The 23,987-nt window shown below is 47.5% G+C and overlaps 1 protein-coding gene across 5 annotated transcripts; it reads left to right on the forward strand.

The window, feature by feature from the left end:
• The first annotated feature begins 61 nt into the window (after positions 1 to 61).
• Positions 62 to 23,981, forward strand: LOC309345870 (CCN family member 2-like). Of its 5 annotated transcripts, none has more exons than XM_081869319.1 (7): positions 62 to 215; positions 12,164 to 12,345; positions 17,972 to 18,185; positions 19,190 to 19,444; positions 20,511 to 20,564; positions 20,966 to 21,177; positions 22,521 to 23,981. In XM_081869319.1, exons 2-7 carry the CDS (start codon positions 12,214 to 12,216, stop codon positions 22,830 to 22,832), a joined length of 1,179 nt encoding a protein of 392 aa, XP_081725445.1. In that variant the 5' UTR covers positions 62 to 215; positions 12,164 to 12,213; the 3' UTR covers positions 22,833 to 23,981. The 5 variants fall into 5 exon arrangements, with proteins under 5 accessions (XP_081725445.1, XP_081725444.1, XP_081725446.1 ...); XM_081869318.1 differs by lacking the exon at positions 62 to 215 and adding an exon at positions 5,446 to 5,776; XM_081869320.1 differs by lacking the exon at positions 62 to 215 and adding an exon at positions 5,739 to 5,755.
• The last annotated feature ends 6 nt before the right edge of the window (positions 23,982 to 23,987 follow it).

The raw sequence follows: 23,987 nt of genomic DNA on the forward strand, positions 1-23,987 counted from the left end.
CCTACTCAGTGCCAGGTTGTTTGAGGACTCCGAATCTGGGTGTGTGTGGCAATGGGATGGTGGTCGCCTTCTTCTTTGGCAGTCACTGGTAGCCGAGTAAGTTTGTCTTCCATGAACACAGTCTTAACAGTCCATAAGTGGCTGTGGAGGCCTATTCTGGATTCACACGTCCTTCCACAGTGGGGACATAGGTTTCTGGGCGGGAGTTGATCATGGTTAGGGTTTGCCAAACGTGTTTTCCTCTTAGCACATATCTTCCTTTCATCCTGGGTCCGAGTGTCTTCAAAGCCCATGACACCATTGGTAAAGGCTGTTCTGCAACTGGAACGCTTGCAGGCCAGTGTTTCCCAATTGTCAGTTTTTATACTACTTTTTATAGGATTTGCCTTGAGAGAGACTTTAAACTTTGGTTGACCACCAGCATTACACTTTCCATTTTTAAGTTCAGAATAGAGTAGTTGCTTTGGAAGACGATAATCAGGCATCCAAACAAGATGACCAGTCCAACAAAGTTGATGTTGAAGAATCATCGTAAGTGCTGGACTTACATGTTACGGTGCAGGTATGAAGCCTGTGGACCTACAGGTGTTGTTGGACTTCAGCTCCCAGCAGCCCCAGCTGGCACGGGCAGCAGTTAGGAATTATGGGAGCTGGACTCCAGAACGTTTGGAGGGTCACTGGCTCTCCATTTCTCCTTTAAAGGGTGAAAAGCAATGGCCTGATCACCAAGATACATGTGATTAAAAGAAGATGGTGATTTAGGCTTTGTTGCACACCATACATTTAAAAGCATATGGAATCCTGGGAACTGTTGTTTGCCCCTCACATAGCTATGGTTCCCAACACCCTTAAACTACAGTTCCCAGGATTTATTTATTTTTTAGGTAGGGGCAGGAAATCATGTGCTTTAAATCTATGGCATGTATGCAGCCAAAGACTGTATTGCAATTAAAAGCGATAGCAAAATGATAATCATTTATTGATTTGTCACCCCACTACCTTGTGTCAGCTCTGGGCGTAATATTGTAAATGGGTTGATGGTACAGAGGTATCTTGGTTCTCAAACTTAATCCGTTCCAGGAGTCTGTTCGACTCCCGAAACCTTTCGAAAATCAAGGCGCGGCTTCCGATTGGCTGCAGGAGCTTCCTGCAGTTAAGCGGAAGCCATGTTGGACGTTCGCCTTCCAAAAAATGTTCACAAACCAGAACAGTTTTTTCTGGGTTTGCGGCGTTCGGGAGCCAAAACATACAAGTACCAAAGCATTCAAGAACCAAGGTACAACTGTATATTGGAAATGAGATGTTGGCACCAGTTTTTTCTGTTTGTTTGTTTCCGTCTTAATTTGTTGCATTTCCCCCAGAAAGTGTTATATCCAGATTAAATGAGAGGAAATATAGACTGGCATTTTTTTATGTCAATGACGTGTGGATGCTATGCTGTATCAGTCTCATTAGATCAGGAATTAATTGGCTCCATCTATATCTATTTATATAATTGCAAGGCTTTATTTACAAGGATGGAGTCAGAAGCTTGGAACAGCTACTGACACCCAAGAAAGAAAAGGCGATGCGGTGAGAATCTGTTTCCCATTATAGTGTGTGATGAAATGCCTTAAATGTTTATCAGCTCTCTCCCCCGCACCACCCACTTTAAGACAAGGATCATATAATTTGATGGGCCACATAATCTTAAAAATTCCCTCCTCCCTAACAGTGCTTATAAATGATCAGAGACCTGGCACGTTTTTTGTTCCTTTCACTCGTTACACAAGCAGCTCCACTTTTAGGGTCACTTGGAAGAGCAGTGGTGAAACTTCATCATCTGCCTGTTTTATTACTCATCCCCCATTTGAAACAGCAGCGTCTTCTGATGGCCCTTTCCAGTGGAGGCTGCGGGGAGGAAAGCTGACTTCAGTCTTGTGGTATCTACTCTTGCTTGTTTTTGTTTTAAACTAGAACTGAGGGGTCCATCAGCTGGATCAGCCAAATATAAGTTACTGATAGGAGTGGGAATCATTTGCAAAATGTGTTTTATTATTACACGTGTATCCCATCTTTTCTCGTAATGTGCTCTCAAGGCAGCATATGATATTGAGGACTTGGAAAACATTTGGGAAAGAGCAGCCAGGGCTTTTTAGAACAGATGGATAAGAGGTGACATGATAGAAATTTGTAAAATTGTGCGTGGCATGGAGAAATAAACTATATTATGCCGAAGAGAGAGAAAATACCATTAAATAATACAAGAGAAAATTTCAGGGGTCACGACAAGAATTTCCCAGCTGGCATGACATCTTGTCTGTTTATGTTTTTTACAAGCATCCCGTGGAAGAGAATCAATCACAGCCTTTTTAAAGCTTTGACTGAAAACAGGTGGTGGGGCTTTTGCCAAGGTGTTGGATATTTTTGTGCTGTGTACATTGTGGCTCTTGTGGCAATTATCTGCCAGGCTATATTCTAAGTTGATCTCTTTGCTAATTCTGCAGAGGTTATATATCTGGAAGGCAGCAGGTATTTTAATTCGCTTCATGGCTAATTTTAAATGTGGTTTTCGATTATTTTCTTGCTCTTGAGTTCCATCTCCAACTGAAAAAATAATAATACTGGGCTAGATCCAGACTATGTTAGAAATGAATGTGGCTTAGCTCCATCACAAGCCTTTCATGTTGATTTCAATGGGCTTCAAGTGCAACCAAATTAGGCTGCAATCCTAGTCATATTTACCTGGGGGTAAGCCCCATTGAAGCCATTGGGGCTTCCTTCTGAGTAAATGGGCTTGTGCTGTTGAGATAGGTCCAGTGCATTACGCTTTAAAATGCATTCTTCATGCAACCTTCAGGCCAGTAGCAAGTGGTCCACCCTCCTTGTAAGTCACTTTCTGGACCTAATTTAGATCAATAAGCAGTTTGGAAATAATTTGGATGCCATGCCATTATCTAAATAAGTCCACAGTGTATCTTCAATAGGATTCCATCAGTGTCTACAAGGTCCAGCATCCAACATGGCTCCTGCTATTTAAGCAGCTCCAGTTCCAAACAGTCATCAGTGATGACAACAACAGCAACAACAACACAACCAAATCTCATTCGTTTTTTGTTTTCTCCAGCCAATGCCATTGCTCTGCTAACCAAGGAATGTTGTTTGCTTTGAACAACATCCCTCCCTGGGATGGAGGAAATGTGTGTTGACAGGACAGGAAATTCCTGTGAACCACAAGAAACTAGTTCTCGGCTGGACTGCCTGCAGTCTCTGCAAAGCTTTCCATCTGGGCAATTTAATATTTATTAAAGGAAGGAGTGAAATGAATGATCATTTCTCCCCCTTGGATTTAACTGCACCGTTCAGACCTATAAAGAAAGGGTTCTAAAAGCAACCTTGTGTTTCTGGATACAGAACACTTTCTTTTCCAAACAAGCTGCAAAACCAATAGGAATTTTGCCTTGTAGTTGAAGTTTCTCAGAGCTAGATGTGTGCTGGGGCTTCCTATGAACTTTCTCAAACTTGGAAAGAGCAGCCTCCTTTAGGAATGAGTAGGACAGCTAATCTGAGGTCCAGCGAAGCCTGTCTTAGGTCAAGAGGATCCCAAAATGAGTCCCCCTCCACACCATACATTTAAAGCACCCTTACACCACTTTTACAGTAGTGGCTTCTCCCAAAGAATCTTGGGAATGTTAGTTTGCTAAGAGTGCTGCTAACTACCTCTTAGAGGGGTCTCCTAACAACTCTCAGCACCCTTAACCAACCACAGTTCCCAAGATTCTTGGCAGGAATTAAAGACCTTAAAAGTGGATTAAGAGTGTTTTAAATGTCTGATGTGGATGTGACCTAGGTCTTAGCTCAAGCTATAAACATTGCATACTCACTTTGTCATCAGGTAAAGAGCCAGTAGCTAAGTAGATGGTTCTCCTGTTTCTGAGATGTTAGCTGAGTGCTTATGGATTGCTTTGTTGAAGATTTAGACAGAATCTCAGCAGTGCCTAAAACAAATCTCTTGCAGATGAAAACAATAATAAAGTGCATGGGAAGAAAATAATGGGAACTTGGAGACATTCTTTCCAGTTGATCAGCAAGAAAAATGCTTTTCATCTTCTTCTTTATAACTGTTTTCATTTTCTGACACACAAAAAGCCATGCTAACAATATTTTATTTGCGGCCTGAGAGAGATCTGTGTAGCAACTCCGTCCCTGCTGACCAAACGTGACCCAGGACTGGACTACCTTTTTGTGCTGATATCTCAGCCCTTTGATACTTCTTTAACGTAATCATGTCATTCTTGATATGCCTTGGAGCAGAGGTAGGCAACCTAAGGCCCGGGGGCTGGATGCAGCCCAATTGCCTTATCAATCCAGTGCGCAGACAGTCCAGGAATCAGCGTGTTTTTACATGAGTAGAATGTGTGCTTTTATTTAAAATGCATCTCTGGGTTATTTGTGGGGCATAGGAATTCATTCATCCCCGCCCCCCCAAATATGGTCCAGCCCACCACATGGTCTGAGGGACAGTGGACCAGTCCACAGCTGAAAAAGCTTGCTGAGCCCTGCTTTGGAGCATTCCCTGAACTTGTGATGTGTCACTGGGGTGGAAGTAGGTGGGAGGTGGGAAGGCAGAAGTACCAAAAGAAGGGAAGTGTGGCGGAGGGACTCCAGAAATCACAAGGGAAAATTTGTCACTGGGAAATGCTGGCTCCGTCTTGCTGTGGCAGTCTGAAGCGTTGTATGCTTCAAGGATAAATATCTTCCAGTCTTTTTAGTAGCTACTTTCCAGCTTTAAGATTCCTTTCCTCCCACATTCTCTCAGCCCTGAGTAATGTCTTCTAAAAATCGGGTTGCTTAGGAAATCTTCACAGACCTGCAGCTGCAAAAAAAGATGTAGACCCCATTAACTACGAAACCCAAAATTATTATGGAGTTCGTTGTTAATTTGTTGCATTCTGAAGTTCCCTGGTTTGATCCCCAGTGTTTCTGTTGGGCTGGGAAAGACCTGTCTGAATTCCTAGAGAGCTGCTGTCAGTCAGTGCAGACAGTACTGAGCTAGATAGCCCCTTTGGTCTGACTCAGTATAAGGCAGCTTCCTATAGCCTTATGTTCTTACAGATGTGCTTTGTTTGGGGCAAAGGCCATACAGCTCAGTGGTAAAGCGTTGCATGCAGAAGGCCTGATATTCAATCTCCAGACAGGGCTGAGAGAGACTCCCTGTCTGAAACCCTGGAGAGCTGTTGCCAATCAGAGTCAGTGTAGACAATACTGAGCTAGATGGACCAGTACAAGGCAGCTTCCTCTATTCCTATCCTTAAGCACGCACAGCTGAAGAAAAAAATTGAAGTAGGTGGGGAGGGCAGAAGAACTATAAGAAGGGAAGAATGGCGGAGGGACTCCAGAAATCACAAGTGTCCCTCCTGAGGTTCTTCGGTGGATTTCACGAACCAAGTCTGCTTTCAGAGTCTGGGTCAGGTGGGTTGGAAAGACATTCCATTACCTCCTCCTCACTTGTGTTGACAATTTTGCCTGGGATTCCCAGTGAGGCCCAACATCTGCTTTGGGAATTGGTACTGGGTTATTTTTAGCTGCTGTTTATTTGGACTAAGCATGCTGATAGACTGAAATATCCCTGCAGCCTTTCTAAAGGCAACAGCTTTGTCACAAAGGAAGGGACTTTCATCCCACACACAAGGCGCTCAGAGATCTTCACTTGGGATTCAGGAACTTGAAGAGGAATGCTGCTGGAAGACTCCTCTGTCTGTTTGCTTGGGACTCAGTGGCGAGTATACTATTACATGTACAGCAAAACGTTGTTGTCATTACCGCTGTCACTTATTGCATTTGTCAGTTGCTTTTGTTCTGGCTCATGCCCAAAATACAAGAGATCAGTATTTGGGCAAGTAATTGTGCAGGCTTGGCAGCAGACATACTGCTCAGGAGTCACAGGAACAGGGCGAGAAGTTCAGAACTGGATGGAAATAACAAATATGTCCCAACAGGTATCCCTGCCCCTCCCGCCAAGCTTTTGAAGATGAGGTGTGGCACGCTCACTTGTGAGACTCTCTCACCTTGCTGGAATGCCAAAAACTAAGCATGATCTCTGTTGTGACGGGTTGGTCTGCTCCCATCAGTGAGGGCGATGCAACAAGGGTTCACCCTTCTGTTCTGGCTCCTGTTCAAACTTCTGTACCGGTTTATGCCATTTCTGTACCAGGGAGAGCTCCTGGAGCCAGATTAAGAGGCCTGGTGGATCAGATTCCCCACCCCTGTATTAGCATATTGCTACTTCTAAATTGTGCTTCCAGATTCGAGACACCAGCACTGCTACAAGCAGGGATAGCTCTATTGTCTGTGTGACTTGGGGCCCATTTACACGCACAGCAAAACCGCATAGAACAGGCTTCTTGGGACCATAGCATGTGATTTTGCCAACCACGTACCTCAGATCCTGGAGGAACGTACAGTCAGTGAGCAAACTGCAACCATGATGTGCTCCTTCCAGCACTGTGGTGCTTGAGTCACACTGCCTGATCCCAAATGGCCATTTTCTACTGAGGCAAAATGGTAAACAGGACTTGTTCAAGCATGTTCCTGGTGAACAAAGTCAGAGAAGCTGGAACACTTAATGAGCGCAAAGGGTCATGTTTTTCTTGTGTTGGAGTCAAAGAAAACGTTCCCTTTCCATTAGGAGAACCAGTTGTCTTCTAGAGATAATGTGCTTCTGAGTGAGGGGTGAAGGGGGCTTCTTTGTCGTCCTGTCATTTCCCATCATTAATCATTTTTGTTTCTGGGAAATGAGTCCCTTCGCTTCTTTTCATAGCATTGAACATGATTTTAATCTCAGCAGTTCTCCTGTGACTCTAGAATCACTTTGTGGAATTTGTGGCGTGGCTCCAGATTTTAACAGATACCCGACCAAGGGCTGAGTCCGACATGTTGCTAAGATGGCTGAGGTTTGAGCAGGTCTGCTGTGCAAAGTTTCTACGACTGACGTCTGCTTATTTATTATCTGTTTATTGAACCCATTTGCCACTTTTCTTACAAAAGCAGCTCAGAGCTACTTGCCACAATAAATAAACACATACATTTAAACCAGCATAAGACAAAACTAAAGAAAATAAAACCCTACCTCGTAAGGCTGTTGAGAAGATACAGTGGGAGAGACCCTATATGCTACCTTGAGTTATTCAGGGGGAAGGTGGGTTAGAAATGCAGTACATGAGAAATAAAACCCCTTGAGTTGAATCCAGACTAAATTGGTTGTATTTAGTTCCTATTGAACTAATCGAACAGTGAGACATAAGCCATGCCTAACTTATCCTGTCAATTCCAATGAGACTAATTGCAATCAACTTAGTCTGAATCCTACCCACTTATTCGCGCCCCAGGTTTAGCAATTGTAGTCGTGAAATGTTCTGGGTGAGAAGGAACATTTTGGGGAGGTGGGAAAATTTTTAGATATATTTCATCACTTTTTTTTCAAGTTTGGACAAATATTTTTTATTTTAAGTGCACAAATGGCTAGAAGCAGAATACCTACACATGTTTTTAAAAATTAACACATCTACAGAACATTCTGTTCAGGTGATGGCCTTCAGTTATTTCAGCTATCTGGGTGTGGCTGGGTTACCACCCAGTTTCTGACAGGGATTCTGCACTTTTCAACACCTGCACGCAGCAAAAAAATTAACAGGTGTCATTTTCCTAAGCCTAGCGCTGGAATGGGGAACTTGTAGCCCTACAAACATTGGGCTAATTTCTCCTCATCCCTGACTGCCTCTGTCTTCTCTCCAAGCTGGCTCCACCCTGGCCAAGTCTGCAGCTGCCCCTGTTCCAGCTGCCTCTCCTGCCCCAGACAGCCCTGCATCCAACACAGCAGGCTCTCTGTGAGCTGAAGCGAAATATTTAAGGATCCAGAACCCAGAGGCAAAGTTCTTCCCTTGTTAGAACCAAGGGAACCACGAAAGCCAAGCAAAATGCCTCCTAAGCTTTAGCAAACCTGAAAATAAAGGGGTTACGGAACCAGGGGGAGTTATAGAATATAAATATAGAAAACAGATTGATTTGAAGATGTTCAAGAGAGCTAGTGTGGTGCAGTGGTTAAGTTCCCTGACTAGGCTCAAGTCCCCCCCCCCCCGCCCGGCCATAAAGCTCATTGAGTGACCTTGGGACCAACCCTGCCTCTCAGTCTCACTGGATTGTTGTGAGGATTAAATGAGGAGGGGGAAGAACCATGCACACCATCTTGAGCTTGGAGAAAAAGCTGGGATATAAAAACAATAAATAAATTAAGAAATAACAGTAGAACAGGAGCTAACCAAAGGCAGAAGTAGTGAAAAATTTAGAGGAGAAGCTTCTCTCTGTAGCTGAAATGGACAGCAATGCCACCTCAACCTGTGGCAGCAGCAAACCAGGCAGGCCTTTGTATTTTACCACCTAGTGGCAGCATGGAGCAAAAGCAGGGAACTGAAGTGGCATTGCAGAGACGGTGCAGGTTGAATCCAGACTTAGTTGTCACGCGTCATGTAGGTGCGCTGATATTAATGGGACTTACCGGTAAGTAGTCGTGACCAACTTGTCCCACTGATTTCAGCAGGGCTGTTCAAAGCATGATTAAGTCCAGAACGAACCTGTTTGTTTGATATACTAATAATAATTTATACCCTGCCCATCTGGCTGGGTTTCCCCAGCCACTCTGGGCAGCTTCCAACAAAATATTAAAATACAATGATTCATCAAATATTAAAAGCTTCCCCAAACAGGGCTGCCTTCAGATGTCTTCCAAAAGTCTGATAGTTGTTTAATTCTTTGACATCTGGTGGGAGGGCGTTCCACAGGGTGGGCGTCACTACCGAGAAGGCCCTCTGCCTTGTTCTCTGTAACTTTGCTTCTCGCAGCGGGGGCACTGCCACAAAGCCCTCAGCCCTGGACCTGAGTGTCTGGGCTGAACAATGGGGGTGGAGACGCTCCTTCAGGTATACTGGGTCAAGGCCGTTTGGGGCTTTAAAGGTCAGCACCAACCCTTTGAATTGTGCTTGGAAACGTACTGGGAGCCAATGTAGGTCTTTCAAGACCGGTGTTATGTGGTCTTGGCAGCCACACTCAGTCACCAGTCTAGCTGCTGCATTCTGGATTAGTTGTAGTTTCTGGGTCACCTTCAAAGGTAGCCCCACGTAGAGCGCATTGCAGTAGTCCAAGTGGGAGATAACCAGAGCATGCACCACTCTGGCGAGGCAGTCCGCAGGCAGATAGGGTCTCATCCTGCGTACCAGATGGAGCTGGTAGACAGCTGCCCTGGACACAGAATTTTCCTGCACCTCCATGGACAGCTGTGAGTCCAAAATGACTCCCTGCGCACCTGGTCCTTCAGGGGCACAGTTACCCCATTCAGGACCAGGGAGTCCCCCACACCTGCCTGCCTGTGTGCAGGTGATTGCAGCTGCAGCATCTTATGCAATGGGACAGGGTATTGCTTTGTCTGTGGTTATGTATTTTTGTGCTTTTATACTGTAAACCGCTCTGTGATCCTAAGAAGAAGGGGGATCTATAAATGTGAAGAAGAAGAAGAAGAAGACGACGACATGACGCACCATAACTGAAGCACCACTACCCTGGATGCTGCATAGACTCCTGACACAAACCTGCTTGCTACTCTCAGCAGGTAACTGAAAGCCAACATTTTCAGCTTCAGGTCCATCAGCAAGGTGGGTCTCATGTCCATAAGGCAACACTGCAAGGTTATTGTGAAGCATTCAGAACCTGACTGCAAGTATTCTGTGTGTACTACACTGCAAGACTCCGTGAGAACCAGTAAGGTGTCATTGTTAGAGTGCTGGACTAGAACTAGGTAGATCTGTGTTTAAATTCCCCATTTGACTATGATGCTTGCTGGGTGACCCGTCAGTCACCAACTCTCAGCCTCCCTACACCACAGAGTGGTTGTGCAGGTGAAAGTGGGGGAATACCATGTATGCCACAGATTTTTGGAGGAAAGACTCATTGGAAGAAGAAGAAAAAGAAGAAGAGTTTGGATTTGATAGCCCGCTATATCACTACCCGAAGGAGTCTCAAAGCAGCTAACAACCCCCTTTCCCATCCTTTCCCACAACAAACATTCTGTGGGGTGAGTGAGGCTGAGAGACTTCAGAGAAGTGTGACTAGCCCAAGGTCACCCAGCAGCTGCATGTGGAGGAGCGGAGACGCAAACCTGGTTCCCCAGATTACAAGTCCACCGCTCTTAACCACTATACCACACTGGCTCTGGAGAGATGCTGCCCATTAGCTGCCTTATATGAAGTTAGACCATTGGTCCACCTGCCTCCTCTGTGTTGTCCATGCTTTCTATACTCCTGTGTTTCAAATCCATCTCTGTTAGTGCCTATCCCATCTTGTGACAGCATTACATAACTTTTGAGCTGTTCCCAAAAATGAAGAAATTGGGGGGAAATGGGTAGCAAGACGCAAGGGATGCAGTTGTGGGGGAAGCACATATATTTTTTAAGTGAATTAAACATGGAGCATTCCTTGCTCCAGGGAGACTCTAAGCAGGTTTGACATCTTTATCTCTTCTTCTAAAGCAGCTCAGGCAAAAAGGAAAAGAAAAAAAGTGCATGTGTGTGTGGGGGGGGGGGAGTAGTACAGAAGCATAAATAGCCCCAAACTTGGGTGTTGCCTCTCTTTGATCATTCTGAGTCATTCGAGCATAATTTCTGCATCTCTTGGCTTGTTGTAGGGATGGGAGGAGGGTTTAGAGTCAGTGATCACACCAAGTTGAGCAGCAGTGGGGAATCTGTGGCCTTCCAAATCTTGGACTCCAACTCCCATAATCCCTGGCTGTTAGCCATGCTGGCTGAGGCTGATGGGAACTAGAGTCTGACCGCAGCTGAAAGGCTACTGGCTCTGCCCCTTTCAAGTGGGGCTTCCCCACCCCTTCATTGCCCTGAGGGAGATCTGAGGCTTTGAGGGAACTGCAAATGCTCATTTGTGGGATATAAGTGAAATCATAGAATTGTAGGGCTGGAAGGGACACCAAGGGTCATCTAGTCTAACCCCCTGCGATACATAAATAATTTTTGCCTCTGCAGCACATACGCATGCTCAAAGAAAAGTGAGATGATCTGAAGAGCTCCAGCCTGAGAATATAACAAGCTAGCTTATTCTAAGCAAGACCCTTTCAAGTAGTGTATTGAAAAATTGGAGCATGTCCAGAAGAGAGCCAAAAATCGGAAACATGGAGACATATGGAGCTGACATGCCAGTCCCTTGGGTCCATCTAGCTCTAGGTTTCCCAAACTTGGGTCTCTAGCTGTTTTTGGACTACAACTCCCATCATCCCTAGCTAGCAGGACCAGTGGCCAGGGATGTTTGGAATTGTAGTCCAAAATCAGCTGGAGACCCAAGTTTGGGAAACCCTGGTCTGCACTAACTGGCAGCAGCTCTCCAGGGTTTTAGGCAGTGAGGGGGAATTCCCAACACTACCTGGAGATGTCGGGGATTGAACCTGGGACCTTCTGCATGCAAAGCAGATGTCCTGCCACTGAGTTAAGTGAGGGCAAGGCCAGTTGTAAGCATCCTCAAGGCTAATCCTGCGATTGGGAAGGTCTGCCTGGATTAGGCTTCAGAAAACGTGTATCCCCACTTTTCAAAGGATCTTTCTAACCCCACGCAACTATTTTACAGCTCGGGAAGCTTTTCATCTGTGATTAATTTGGCTCTGCGGCACTGACTCAGAACAGGTGATCACACCCTGCAGACGTGTTGGCATTGATCTCTCTGTAGTTTTCAAACCCCTGGCTTGTGCCTTGAAGCACAGTTGTGGTACTGTATTGCTTTCAAGACAACAGCTGAACTTTCCATCATCATTCCCCCTCCTCCCTCCTTGAAGGGGGAAGTGAAATTAGCCCAGCGTGCTTTGAGTTTATTTAACAAGTTCAGCTCCTGTGGCCAATAGAGACTAACAGCAGAGGGGGAGAGAAAATCGTTGCAGCCTACATGCTTTGGAGATTAAATAAGGCCTTTTAAAGGGCTTGGACAGAGATGCTGGGTCTCTCTCCCCACCCCATGTGGAATGTTATGTGCCTGTCCCAGACTTCACCACCAGGGCCACAGGAATTTTGAAGAAGAAGGGGAAGTTTTTTGGAATTTAGTGCATTTTCTGTTGCACCCACTTTGGGCTGTTTTCCAGGCCAGTCGCTGCTATCCAGACACACCCCCTTTTGAAGAGACTATTTAAGGATGAACTTGAGCACAGCACCCTCCCAAAGGCAGAGAGGCAGGGATGCACAAAGCGAGGGGCTCAGGATGTCTGACCACGCCGGGGCAAGAACAACCTTTACCCTCATTCTCTTTGTCCTGGGGCCTGGCTGGGTATGTATGCACAATTTTACAGGAGGTGTGTGCAACAAATGAATGAATGAGACTTGCGCCTGCCTTTGATGCGTGCTGAATGAGTTAGTTGACTTCAGCAGAGCTTAATATGTTCATACAAGGTGGGACCAAGTGCTCAGAGGTCCAGCTCTAGCTGGCTAGCAGCAGCTCTGCAGGTTTTGGTGGGCCACCTCTTGTATGCATATGTTTACACACTAATGAGGGACACAGGTGGCACTGTGGTCTAAACCACTGAGCCTCTTGGACTTGCCGATGGAAAGGTTGGAGGTTCGAATCCCTGCGATGGGGTGAACTCCCGTTGCTCGGTCCCTGCTCCTGCCAACCTAGCAGTTCGAAAGCACGCCAAAAAGTGCAAGTAGATAAATAGGTACTGCTGTGACGGGAAGGTAAATGGTGTTTCTGTGCGCTGCTCTGGTTTCAGTGTTCTGTTGCACCAGAAAAACATAGCTGTCAACCTTCCCTTTTTTTGCGGGAAATTCCCTTATTCCAGCGCCATTTCCCGCTGCTATCCCGGATTGTTAGATATCCTATAGACTGTCCCCAGGACAGGTGAGGCTGCTGATCCTTTATTTTCAAATCCGAAAGTTGACAGCAGTGCTGCTGATCCCTTATTTTCCAGGCTGCTGATCCCTTATTTTCAAATCTGAAAGTTGACAGCTATGTGGAAAAACAGTCTGTGGACAAACGCCGGCTCCCTTGGCCTGTAATGAGCACTACAACCCAAGAGTCATCTGTGACTGGACTTAACTGTCAGGGGTCCTTTACCCTTACCTTTTTACACACTGGTGACTTTAGGAAACCTGGAGGGTACATGCATATAATAGACGTCTGGTGTTAAATGCAAAATAACACAAAGGACCACAGAATTGTCGAGTTGGAAGGGACCACGAGTTTCATCTAGTCCAACCCCCTGCAGTGCATGAGTCCTTTTGCTCAGCAAGGGGCTTGAACCCACGACCCTAGAATTAAGAGTCTCGTGCTTGACCAATTGAGCTATAATGATGCATAGGATAAGTTAGAATGGTTTGAGTTTCTTTAGTGGAAGCGAAGGGCACTTTTATATATTTAGAAAATTATGCTGCAGAAATAGAGAGTTGTTGTCAGCTGAGTTCTGCCCAGGGCAGACCTACTGAAAATAATTGGTTGTGTTCCTGGATTTTGATGGGTTTACGATGAGTAGGCTTAAGACTGCATCATACAGCATGAGGCTTGACTCTTTTATACATATTTTTGCATATGAATACGGGCTTTTTAAAAACACCAGGCTATGGGCAGAACTGAACTGAACTGTTGAATGCAGGGAACAAGGTCTGCTCGCCAAAAAAGACCCCCCCCCGCACCCTCTAAATTTTCTCTGGAAGGTTGCGGGGGGGACGGGACCTAGAACAGGTTTTGGGATGTGCAGAAGGGAGGGGAAGTCCCACTGCATTAGTGGACCTTGTTCCCTGCACGGTGAATGCCCCACTATTGTGCATTATTAAATTCCACCCTACAGGTTATATCAGGAGATATTGTTTTGTTTTGTTTCTGTCCTTGTAATATTATTGTATTTATGTATGTTGTCTTTTCATCTTGTGTTTTTATGCTGTGAACCGCCATGAGTTCTACGGATGAAGGGCGGCATGCAAATTTAATAAATAAAACAAATAAAAATAATAGTCCTACTTGGAGCAGAGCCATTGAGACTAATGTAATTAAGTTAGTAATGAGCATGAATTTTGATGGGACTACACTCAGTGGGGTTAGCATATCCAATGGATGAGTGGCTCGGACGTAAGTGGGCACTCGATACAAGAGGGGGCTGAAGGCAATCAAAGCTCTGGCCTGGAACCATTACATTCTGCATATGAATCCTTTAAAATTAGATTCCCCCTCCATCCCTAGCCCTGGAGCGTGTCTGGTGCCATTGTTTGCACTAACAAAGTTATCCAATTCCAAGGGGGAAATGCTGTTGAGAAAGCACCAGCGAGAATTAGAAGGCCGGGCTGGTTATTTGGGCCGGGATTCTCATCTGCTTGTCGTGTGCTTGTTGCAGCATTCAAGATTTCTCAAAGTGGGTAAATGACCACCCTAATGAGGCGAGTACACCCCACAGCTGAGTAACAGAGCACCCGCTTTGCATGCAGAAGGTCCCAGGTTCAATCCCCGATATCTCCAGGTAGAACTCCGAGAGACACTATCCCAGCCTAAATTCCTAGAGAGTTGCTGCCAGTCTGTGTAGACAGTACTGAGCTAGATGGACCAAGGATCTGGCTCGATATAAGACAGCTTCCTATGTTTGTAAGCATGGCCGTAGGTGTGTGGAACTGGTAAATGGTGCAACCTCCTGGCTTTTTTTCCATAGCTCCCTGAACCGGATGAAAATGGAGGGCAGTGATGGATTTTAATTGATCCTGGATGGACTGCTTGCAGCAGGTATCCCCATTGGTTGTGGGTGAAACTCCATTGCAGAGAAGCCAGTATAAATCTGACATTATGGAGTACGACTTGAGGGAGAAAACTTTCTGTATGGGTACAATGTTTACTATGACTGGTCCTGTACCTTTTTTTTATTTTTTAAATGGTTTTACAATGAATTGAAATGCAAGTGCTGCAGAAGGAAGCCACAGGCTTCATTTGCAAATAAGCTGGTGTGCAGGGGTGGATTAGCTTTGGCCCTCTTGTTGGGCTCCCAACTCCCATCAGCCCCAGCCACCATGGCTGAAGGTGAGGGGTGATGGGAGTTGTTGTTCAGCAACCACAGGTTCTCCACACCTGATGTCCCGTGTCCCCTAGGTTATTACTATTTTTTTTAACATCTTTAATTCTTCACCACCTCAAATGAACTCAAGACAGCATGGATCCTCCTCCTGCCGTCAGTATTTTAGCTTCACAACAACCCTGCAATGTGGGTCAGGCTGCTGGCCGAAAGTCACCCAGCTTTATGGCTGAATGCAGATTTGAACCCGGGTCTCCTGTCCCTAGCTCGAGCACTCTAATCATTGCACATGCTGGCTCTCAAACGCAATTACACAACCCACCAAGTCCCATTTTGCCTCCCTATCACAGCTGCTGTTTTAAGTCTCTCTTGCTGCCACTATATGGTGCTCCCATTTCCCCTATTTTCTCATTACTGAGAAAGTCGTTTCCTGTATGGTGGAGAACAGTGGAGGGGGGAAGTGTGTATGGATCCTTATCTGCAGAGGCTTCTTCACCCAAGGGCTGTCTGAAGGTGATCCAGAAGGGAAGGCTGCAGATAGGGGTTAGGAGGAGGGAAGGAGCCCCTTCAGGCTGCTGTTCTGTCTAGTACCATCTGACAGCACCCCAAGGTGACTAGTGGCTCTAAGAGGAAGCTCAGTGTTTATGATCTTTCAAATTCATCCAATTTCTTAGGCTAGGAATGAGAAGTCTGTGAACCTCCAGATGTGGTTGGACTCCAGGTCCCACTGGCCCCAGGCAGCCAGCCCAATGGGCAGGGATGATGGGAGTTGTAGTCCAGCAACATCTGGAGCAGCGCAGATTTCTCACCCCGAGTTAGTTGGATGAGCAGCTCCTGACAAAATGATCTTATAACCAGTGACTTCTACTTGTTTGGGATTTTAAACAGGTTTCTTTATCAGTTGAGTAAAGTAAGCCTCATAACAGGGGTAGCTAGTTGGGTCACACACACACACACACACACACACAGAGAGAGAGAGAGAGATTGTTGGACTACAAGTCCCATCATTCGTGACCATTTATCATGCTGACTGGGGCTGATAGGAATTGGTAGTCCAACAACACCTGGCGGGCCAAGGGCTCCCTCCACCAGGACAAGATTTTGCCCCTTCCAGGTGTTGCTGAAAGACAGCTCCAATTGGCTCCAGCCCACATGGCCAAGCATGATGGGATTTGTAGTTCAGCAACTTCTGGAAGGTCAAAAGCTCTCCTTCCACACCTTGATAGAAGTGAGGGCAGAATATCATAATGCTCCTTAATATTTATGTTATTGGAAAGATGGGGGGAAATATGTTCATTTCAGTTCTGTGTACTTGCTTCCAGCTCGGAATGGGGACTTCATCCCAGAGTCCCCAAGTGCACTGGGCCTCGTAAGAGCTACTCAGCTAATCCCCCCCCACAACCCGGAATGTGATAGCATGAACCATAAAGCAATTCAAAGGCGTTGCTGCCGCCCATGTTAGCTCCTTCCCCGAGGTGAGATCTGTGTGGTTCACTGATCCAGTTCAAGGCTTCCTTGCAGCCAGAACAGCTGCAGACGTGAGAAGTGAATCTGCAAGGTTTTGATGCTGGGGAAGGTGATCTGAAGCAGAAAGAACATTAGCATGAGTAATTTGCCAGGTACCAAGGCTCAAGCCTGACGTGCCGGCATTGAAGAAACATCAATCGTGTTTCGACTTGCAGGCTGAGCAGATGGGACCAGGGCATCCCTGAACAGATCCGTAGAGTCCCAAACGGCTGCTCTTCTCATTGAGAATGACTGTTCCTTCTTTCTTTGGCTACGCCTTCTGAGAGGATTGGCACAGGCAGCTTTGCAAAAAGCATGGCCTCCGAGGGGCAGAGTGCCTTCCTTTGTCTGAGGCCGCTGTGCCAGCTGCAGCTGCTTCTAGGCAGAGATGGCCTGGCCACAGGGACCCGCCAGCCTTTCAGATTGACTACTGCGGGGCTTCTGCTGAAGATGGACTGAAAAGTGCAGCTCATTGAAACACAGCTGCTTGGCCAGCAGACTGGAAACAGATATTGGGGATATATTGTGCCAGGGCTTTAAGAGATTTGTTATTTCCAGGCTTGAGCCGAAGTGTGGGTGCTTACCTTTAAGAGGGGTGGGGAATCTAAGGCATGGGACTTTTTAATCATTACCATTATTTGTACTTCTGTCCCAGCTTTTTCTCCAAGCTCCAAGCTTTTTCTCCTCATTTAATCCCACCACAACCTTGTGAGGCAGGTTAGGCTGAGAGGCAGTGACTGGCCCAAGCTCACCCAGTGAGCTTCATGGCCTAGAGGGGATTTGAACCCTGGTCTCCCAGGTCCAAGTCAGACACTCTAACCCCTACACCACACTGGCTCTCATAGGGCCCTCCAGGCCTCTCTCCATAGCATTCAGGACTCTCTACAGGCTACATCCCTCATTGACTGTGCTCTGCACCTTCCGCAAGTGCTTTTGTAGAATATATTCTACAGCTTTTAATTGTAGCACTGTTTAATTGTTCTTGATTATTGTTTTCCTTATGTTTTCAGCTGTTCTTATTTTTATCTGTAAACTGCTTTGAGTCCTGTCAGGGCAAAAGATGGGGGTGTAAATAAACATATAGTAATTGTTATTATTATTTTGTCTGGCTGGAATCCATCCTTGCTTCTTGCTTGTCTGATGAGAGAATGGAGATACATGTGGGTGTTGAGAAACTTCGGGATTTTGTATGGCTAGACTGTTTGCTGCTGTGGTAACCTTGGGACTGGATTGTTGCAATCCGCTCCATGTGGGGCTGCCCTGTGATGGTGATGATGATGATGATGGATGATGATGATTCCAATTCATGGGCCCCTTTCTCTCACCAAAGGCAACTCAGAGCAACTCGCAGCCAAGGCTCCAAGCTCTTGCCCAGGCTCATGGACTTTTCCCTCCTTCTAGGCAGCATCTGAGGCATGCACGTACCCTTGCCAGTGCCCCATGCAGGCACTCCGGTGCCCTGCTGGCACCAGCCTGTTGCTGGATGGCTGCGGATGCTGCAAAGTGTGTGCCAGGCAGCTCGGCGAGCTGTGCTCCCTCCAGAAGCCTTGCGATCACCACAAAGGGCTCTATTGCGACTTCTCCAAGATCCACAGAGACAGTGGCATCTGCTTAGGTGAGCTGCCTCCACAGATTCTCTGCCGTGAAAGAGGCTTGTTTGCCGCCCCCCTGAATGGCAGGACTAGGTCACGTGGGTGTAAGCATGGCTGTGCATGCACCAGAGTGCTAACAGATAAAGTGGGTGGCACAGATCCAGTTTTTCTGCATGCTCTTCCAACAGTGTTTTCTGTTAGGGTTTCTAGGTTAGGAGCACCCCACACCCTGAGATTTCAGGGCTCAAACTTGGCCCCCTGGTGATGTCACGGTAGGCAGACCCTGGTGATGTCATAGGGTGATTTTTCCTCTGTGCTCCCTCCTGCCACTGAACCCTGGAGACGGAGGTTAATTGGGAGAGGGGAAGAGTGAAGACACCCCCCCTAGCATCTATGTTATAATTTGCAGCTGGCTCCTGCTGGATTGAAGCTTGCAAGCACAGTCTACTTAATTGCTTTCTAAAAACCTTTTCAAAAGGCCCTCTTGACCACCTGGAGGTTGCAGCCCTTGCTGTGCTGCCTGGAGGGGGCCAGACCAACCTTGAGCATTCAGGTCATCCCTGAAGGTCCGACAGCCCTGTTTCCCATCCACACAGGAGCAGTTTTGGATGGGGGATGCATTCAGACTGTGTGTCGTTCTCGTCCTCTCCCATCTGTTAGTATTTCCTCCCCTCGCCAAATTGCGTTGGGGAGCAAGCCTGAAGTGAAAACCCAAAGGACAATTATATGGGGAAACTCCAGAGCTCTGGTAGACCTTTTTGCTCAGGCAAGATTTAGTCAGGGCAGGAAGCCTTCTCTTAGCCCTGCCTGCCTTGAAGGATCCAATGGGTGGTCAGAGTCAGTACCCAGGGCAAAGTGGAGAAGGTGCCACCCACAGTTAACTGGCTGGCCACAAGGAGCACCTGCCCACAGTCTCCCCAGCAGCAGCTCTTGATGACAGCTGCTCACCTGCCTTTGCACCACAGCATAGATGCATGTGTTGACAGGATCCCTCCGTCCACACGCTTCTCTTCTGTTTTCCCACCAGCTCATGAAGGGGCGACCTGTGACCTGCTGGGCAAGATCTACCTTAACGGAGAGAGCTTCCAGCCCAGTTGCAAACTGCGGTGCATCTGCATGGACGGCGCCATTGGCTGCATCCCCCTCTGCACGGACGGCATGCGCCTCCCTTCCCCCGACTGCCCCTTCCCCCGGCGGGTGAAGGTGCAGAACAAGTGCTGCGAAGAGTGGGTCTGCGAAGGGGGCAGCAGCCCAAAGAGCCACTACGGAAAGGGCATGGCAGGTGAGGGGACTCGCTGGGAAAGTGGGGGGGGGGTGGCCAAGGAGACAGGTAGGACTCTTGGAGCAGGAAGACTAAAAGATGCTGGCTGTGGTCACCTCACTTCAAAAAGGAAGGAAAGGTTCAGAAAAGGGCAGCCATGATGATCAAGGGGATGGAGCAACTCTCCTACGAGCAGCGTTTGGGACTTTTTAGTTCAAGTCGAGTAAGAGGTAAGAGCCATAGAATCGTAGATTTGGAAGGGACCCTGTGGGTCATCTAGTCCAACCCCCTGTAATGCAGGAATCTCAGCGAAAGCATCCATGACAGGTGGCCATCCAACCTCTGCTTAAAAACCTCCAAGGAAGGAGAGACCATAACCTCCCGAGAGAGACTGTACCACTGCTGAACAGCTCTTACTGTCAGAAAGTTCTTCCTGATGTTTAGTGGAAATCTCCTTTCTTGTAACTTGAAGCCATTCTACCCTCCAGAGCAGGAAAAAGCCAAACTTGCTCCCTCTTCCATGTGGCAGCCCTTGAGTGGATCGAGAGATGTTTTTCTCCCTCTCAAAGCACTAGAGCTTGTGGGCATCCAATGGAAGCTGAACGTTGGACGATTCAGTGGAATGGAGGTAGTGAGAGCCACTAGGTTAGGTGGCCTTAAAGGAGTATTAGACAAATTCATAAAGGACGGGGCTATCAATGGCTACTAACCCTGATGGCTATCTTCTACCTCCACTGTCAGAGGCCGTACTCTTCTGAGTACCGGTTGCTCAAAAGGAGAGTGCTCTTGCGCTTGTGTCCAGAGTGGTGTGACAGTAATCCCTTTTCACAGGGAACTCTGGGAACTTTAGCTCTGGCAGAGGAATAGGGGTCTCCTAATAACTCTCAGCCCCCTTAATGAACTACAGTGGTACCTCTGGATGCAAACGGGATCCGTTCCAAAGCCCCGTTCACATCCTGAGCAGAATACAACCCGCTTCTGTGCTTGCGCGGGTTGCGATTCGCTGCTTCTGCACATGCGCGTAACATCATTTTGAGCGTCTGTGCGAGCGGTGAAACCCGGAAGTAACCCATTCCGTTACTTCCAGGTCGCCGTGGAGTGCAACCTGAAAATGCTCAGCCTGAAGCGACTTTAACCCAAGGTATGACTGTACAGTTCCCATAATTCTTGGGGGGAAGCCATGACTATTTAAAGTGGTACCATAGTGCTTTGAATGTGGGATGTGAATGTGTCCTCAGTTAGACATAGCCCAAGATAAATGGAAAATTGAGAGAATTCTGAATTGCTTTGCTCTATACAGTGCAGGTGGGACAGACAGAGGAAGCACTATATATGCCAAAGGGCCTTAAGCACAAGCTATTTCTTCCAGGTATTTCCTGGCCATCTAGGAGGCCATCTGTTGAGAGCACTCAAGCAGTCTCCCTAACAAAAGGCTACTAAGGTGGTTTCTCCTGGCTCCCTTTGCCCTCTCCTGTCCAGAGGTCCAGCCTGACAACCAAAGGATGCAGCTTTTCTCACCAAAGTCCTTTTCTCCAATCTCAGTTTACAGGAACAACCCAGTTCGCAAGCCCAAGACGAACCACCTCCAGGAGAACTGCTTGGTGCAGACCACAGAGTGGAGCACCTGCTCCAAAACCTGTGGGATGGGCATCTCCACCCGGGTCACCAACAACAACCCCCAGTGCCGGCTGGAGAAGGAGAGCAGGCTCTGCCTTATCCGATATTGCAACATCCCCTTGGAGAAGAGCATCAAGGTAACTAACTGGCTGCTAACTGGAGCAGGTGTAAATGCACGAGATTGGACCATGCCAGGCATGGCGAGCTGCTTCCAGCCTGTGTTCCCAATCTGTCCACTGCGCCTCTTGACTCACCCTTCTTGGCTCCCTCTGAACCTCACCTCCTTCCCTCTAGGCTCCCTGCCCACTCACTTGTCTTGTTACCCTGAGCTGGCAATGCAGGAAAAGATCTCCCTGCATGAACAACTCTCAGTGGGTTTCCTCTCTCTGTTCATAGGCGAAAGAAATGTGTGTGTGTGAGAGAGAGAAAGAGTGAGCAAAATACAAAGAATACGACCCGTGTAAATACGGAGAGGGAGGGAGGAAGAGAGACAGCTAGACAGAGACAAAATCTTTCTTTAAAATTGTTGGTTTCAGTGAGCTCATTCAGGAAGCTGTTCTCAAGAAGCTGGGACGGAGAAAGCTTCTTTTTCATTTATTACATTTGCACCCATCCTTTTTGTCAAAGAGAGCAAGGTAGTGTACATAGTCCCCCCCCCCCGGCCACACTCTGCTCATGTTAACCCCCCAACAACCTTGTGAGGCAGGTTAGGCTAAGACGTAATGACCGTTCTGAGGTCATTCAGTGATCTTCATAGCCTTGAACATAGGGGATTTGAACATAGGTCCCCTGGCCCAACATTCTTAGAGTGCATGCACACACACATACCCCATACCTCCAGAGGACGGCCAAGAATTTTTCTTGGGCAGGAAATTTGGTTTCTATCCTGTTCTAACCACTACACTGTCTCCTGCCCTGGAGTACAGTGGTACCTTGGAAGTCGAATGGAATCCATTCTGGAAGTCTGTTTGACTTTCAAAACGTTCGAAAACCAAATCACGGCTCCTGATTGGCTGTAGGAAGCTCCTGCAGCCAATCAGAAGCTGTGGAAGCCCTGTTGGACGCTTGGGTTCCAAAAGAATGTTCGCAAACCAGAACAATCACTTCCGAGTTTGTGGCATTCGGGAGCCAAAACGTCCAAGTTCCAGGGCGTTTGGGATCCAAGGTACGACTGTATTTGCTTCCCTGTGCAGGGATTTGTTGATTGTTTGGATGAGCATCGTGAGCCCACCTCACCTGGCATCTGGAGTGGCGAAATCTAGACAAAGCTTTCGCAGGGCCATACCTCGGTCTCAGAGCCCTTCCTCCCCATTCACAAGACCCTAAACACAATCCAAGCCATCTCCAGCTAGGGTTGGGAAGGATCCCTGCCCCAAACTCCAGAGAGCCACTGCCAGTCCGGTTTTTATAGTCCTACATCCAGAACTGAGCCAGGATACTTATTGTTGTGGTCTCTTCCCCACCCTCCTCCTCTCTCCAGAAGGGAAAGAAGTGTGTGCGGAACCCCAAGCCCCGCCGGGCGATCCGCTTTGAGTTCACGGGCTGCACCAGCACCCGCTCCTACCGGCCCAAGTTCTGCGGCAGCTGCACGGACGGGCGCTGCTGCACTCCGCACGTCACCAGCACCGCGAAGGTAGAGTTCCAGTGCCCGGAGGGAGACTCCTTTGTGCGCAAGATGATGGTCATCCGCTCCTGCTCCTGCCACCACGACTGCCCCGCGGACAACGACATCTTCCTGGCCACCTACCACCGGCGCATGATTGGGGACCACGTCAAGCTCGAGAGGCAGTAGAGCCCTTCCCCATGCCACCTCCATGATGCAGGCTGGTAGAGATGGCCCTGGCTGTTACCTGGGATGCTGCTTCCGCTGTTGGGAGAATCAGGGGATGGAGGAGGGTGACCTCAGTAGACTGGAAAGCATGTGAGTCCAGGCACTACACAGACCTCTATGTCAGGAGGCTCCAGCTTTCTCAGACCCAGGACTCGCCTTAGAACCAAGTGTGCATTTGGGGGTCCAGTTCTTGTTCCTTTTTTATTATTACCACCATGTATTTGTATGGCTACAGTACAGCTATTGTGAAACTTGCCTTAGATCGGGCCGCAACATGGTAGAGGGACCCACCAGTTGGAAAACAGTGCTCTGTTGTGCATCAGCACGAACCTGGCACTTTGTGGGGTGGAGCTCGCACACTTGGTTTTGCACTAACCAGATCCTTGGTTTCAAAGGTAGCTTCCTTATCTAAGGAGTTCTGATCCAGCTCCACAAACAAACAACTGCCAATAACGCGCTGGCTTAAGGCAGTTTCCATCATACCGTACGCAGCTCCTTGGTTCCCATGATCCCTTTCTCCTCCTCGCTGCTGTTTGGCCAGCACAGTAAAAACACCCCCCCCCCTTGTTCTCCAGGTGCAAACTTTCCAAGAACTGGAACTCAAGTCGGGTAGGTGGCTGTTGCTGTGCGACATAAGCGCAGACCTAACCACTCACCTCCGGCTTCAGAGTTAACAAACCCTTTTTAGATTCGCTGATCTGAATGCAAAACCATCTGGGAAATATTAGCTCGATGTGACACAGGTTGCTCTCAGCAAAGGTACGAAGCCAGCACTACGAATCACAAGCAGAAATGAGTCAAAGGGAAGGCTATGGAAGTCTTTTAACAACAAAAGTCATTTGATAGGCATCTGCTGTATAACCTGGCTGGTGTGAGATCATTGAGTTGTGCATTCTGTCTTTTGGCAGAGGATTCGCCATCACCTACATTTGGAAGACTGGTGTTAATCATTTTGGACGATTTGCAAGACAGACCCTCCTCCTTTTCTCCCCATAAACCTGCCCCCTGCCCCAAGCATCCAGATTCCCCCTGTAGAGATGCTCCTTCCCTCCCAATTTCAACTGTAAATACCATGAGAATTATTTTTAAAGCCTATTGTTACGATTAGCACTTTTT

This window comes from Podarcis erhardii (assembly GCF_964252035.2).
Source record: "Podarcis erhardii genome assembly, chromosome: 7".
NCBI classification, from domain to species: domain Eukaryota; kingdom Metazoa; phylum Chordata; class Lepidosauria; order Squamata; family Lacertidae; genus Podarcis; species Podarcis erhardii.

Coding starts and splice junctions, on each gene's coding strand:
- LOC309345870 (XM_081869319.1), top strand. CDS start 12,214: ATGAACTTGAGCACAGCACCCTCCCAAAGGCAGAGAGGCAGGGATGCA. Junction 19,445..20,510: donor CTACGGAAAGGGCATGGCAG/GTGAGGGGACTC, acceptor CGTTACTTCCAG/GTCGCCGTGGAGTGCAACCT. Junction 20,565..20,965: donor TGAAGCGACTTTAACCCAAG/GTATGACTGTAC, acceptor CTCCAATCTCAG/TTTACAGGAACAACCCAGTT.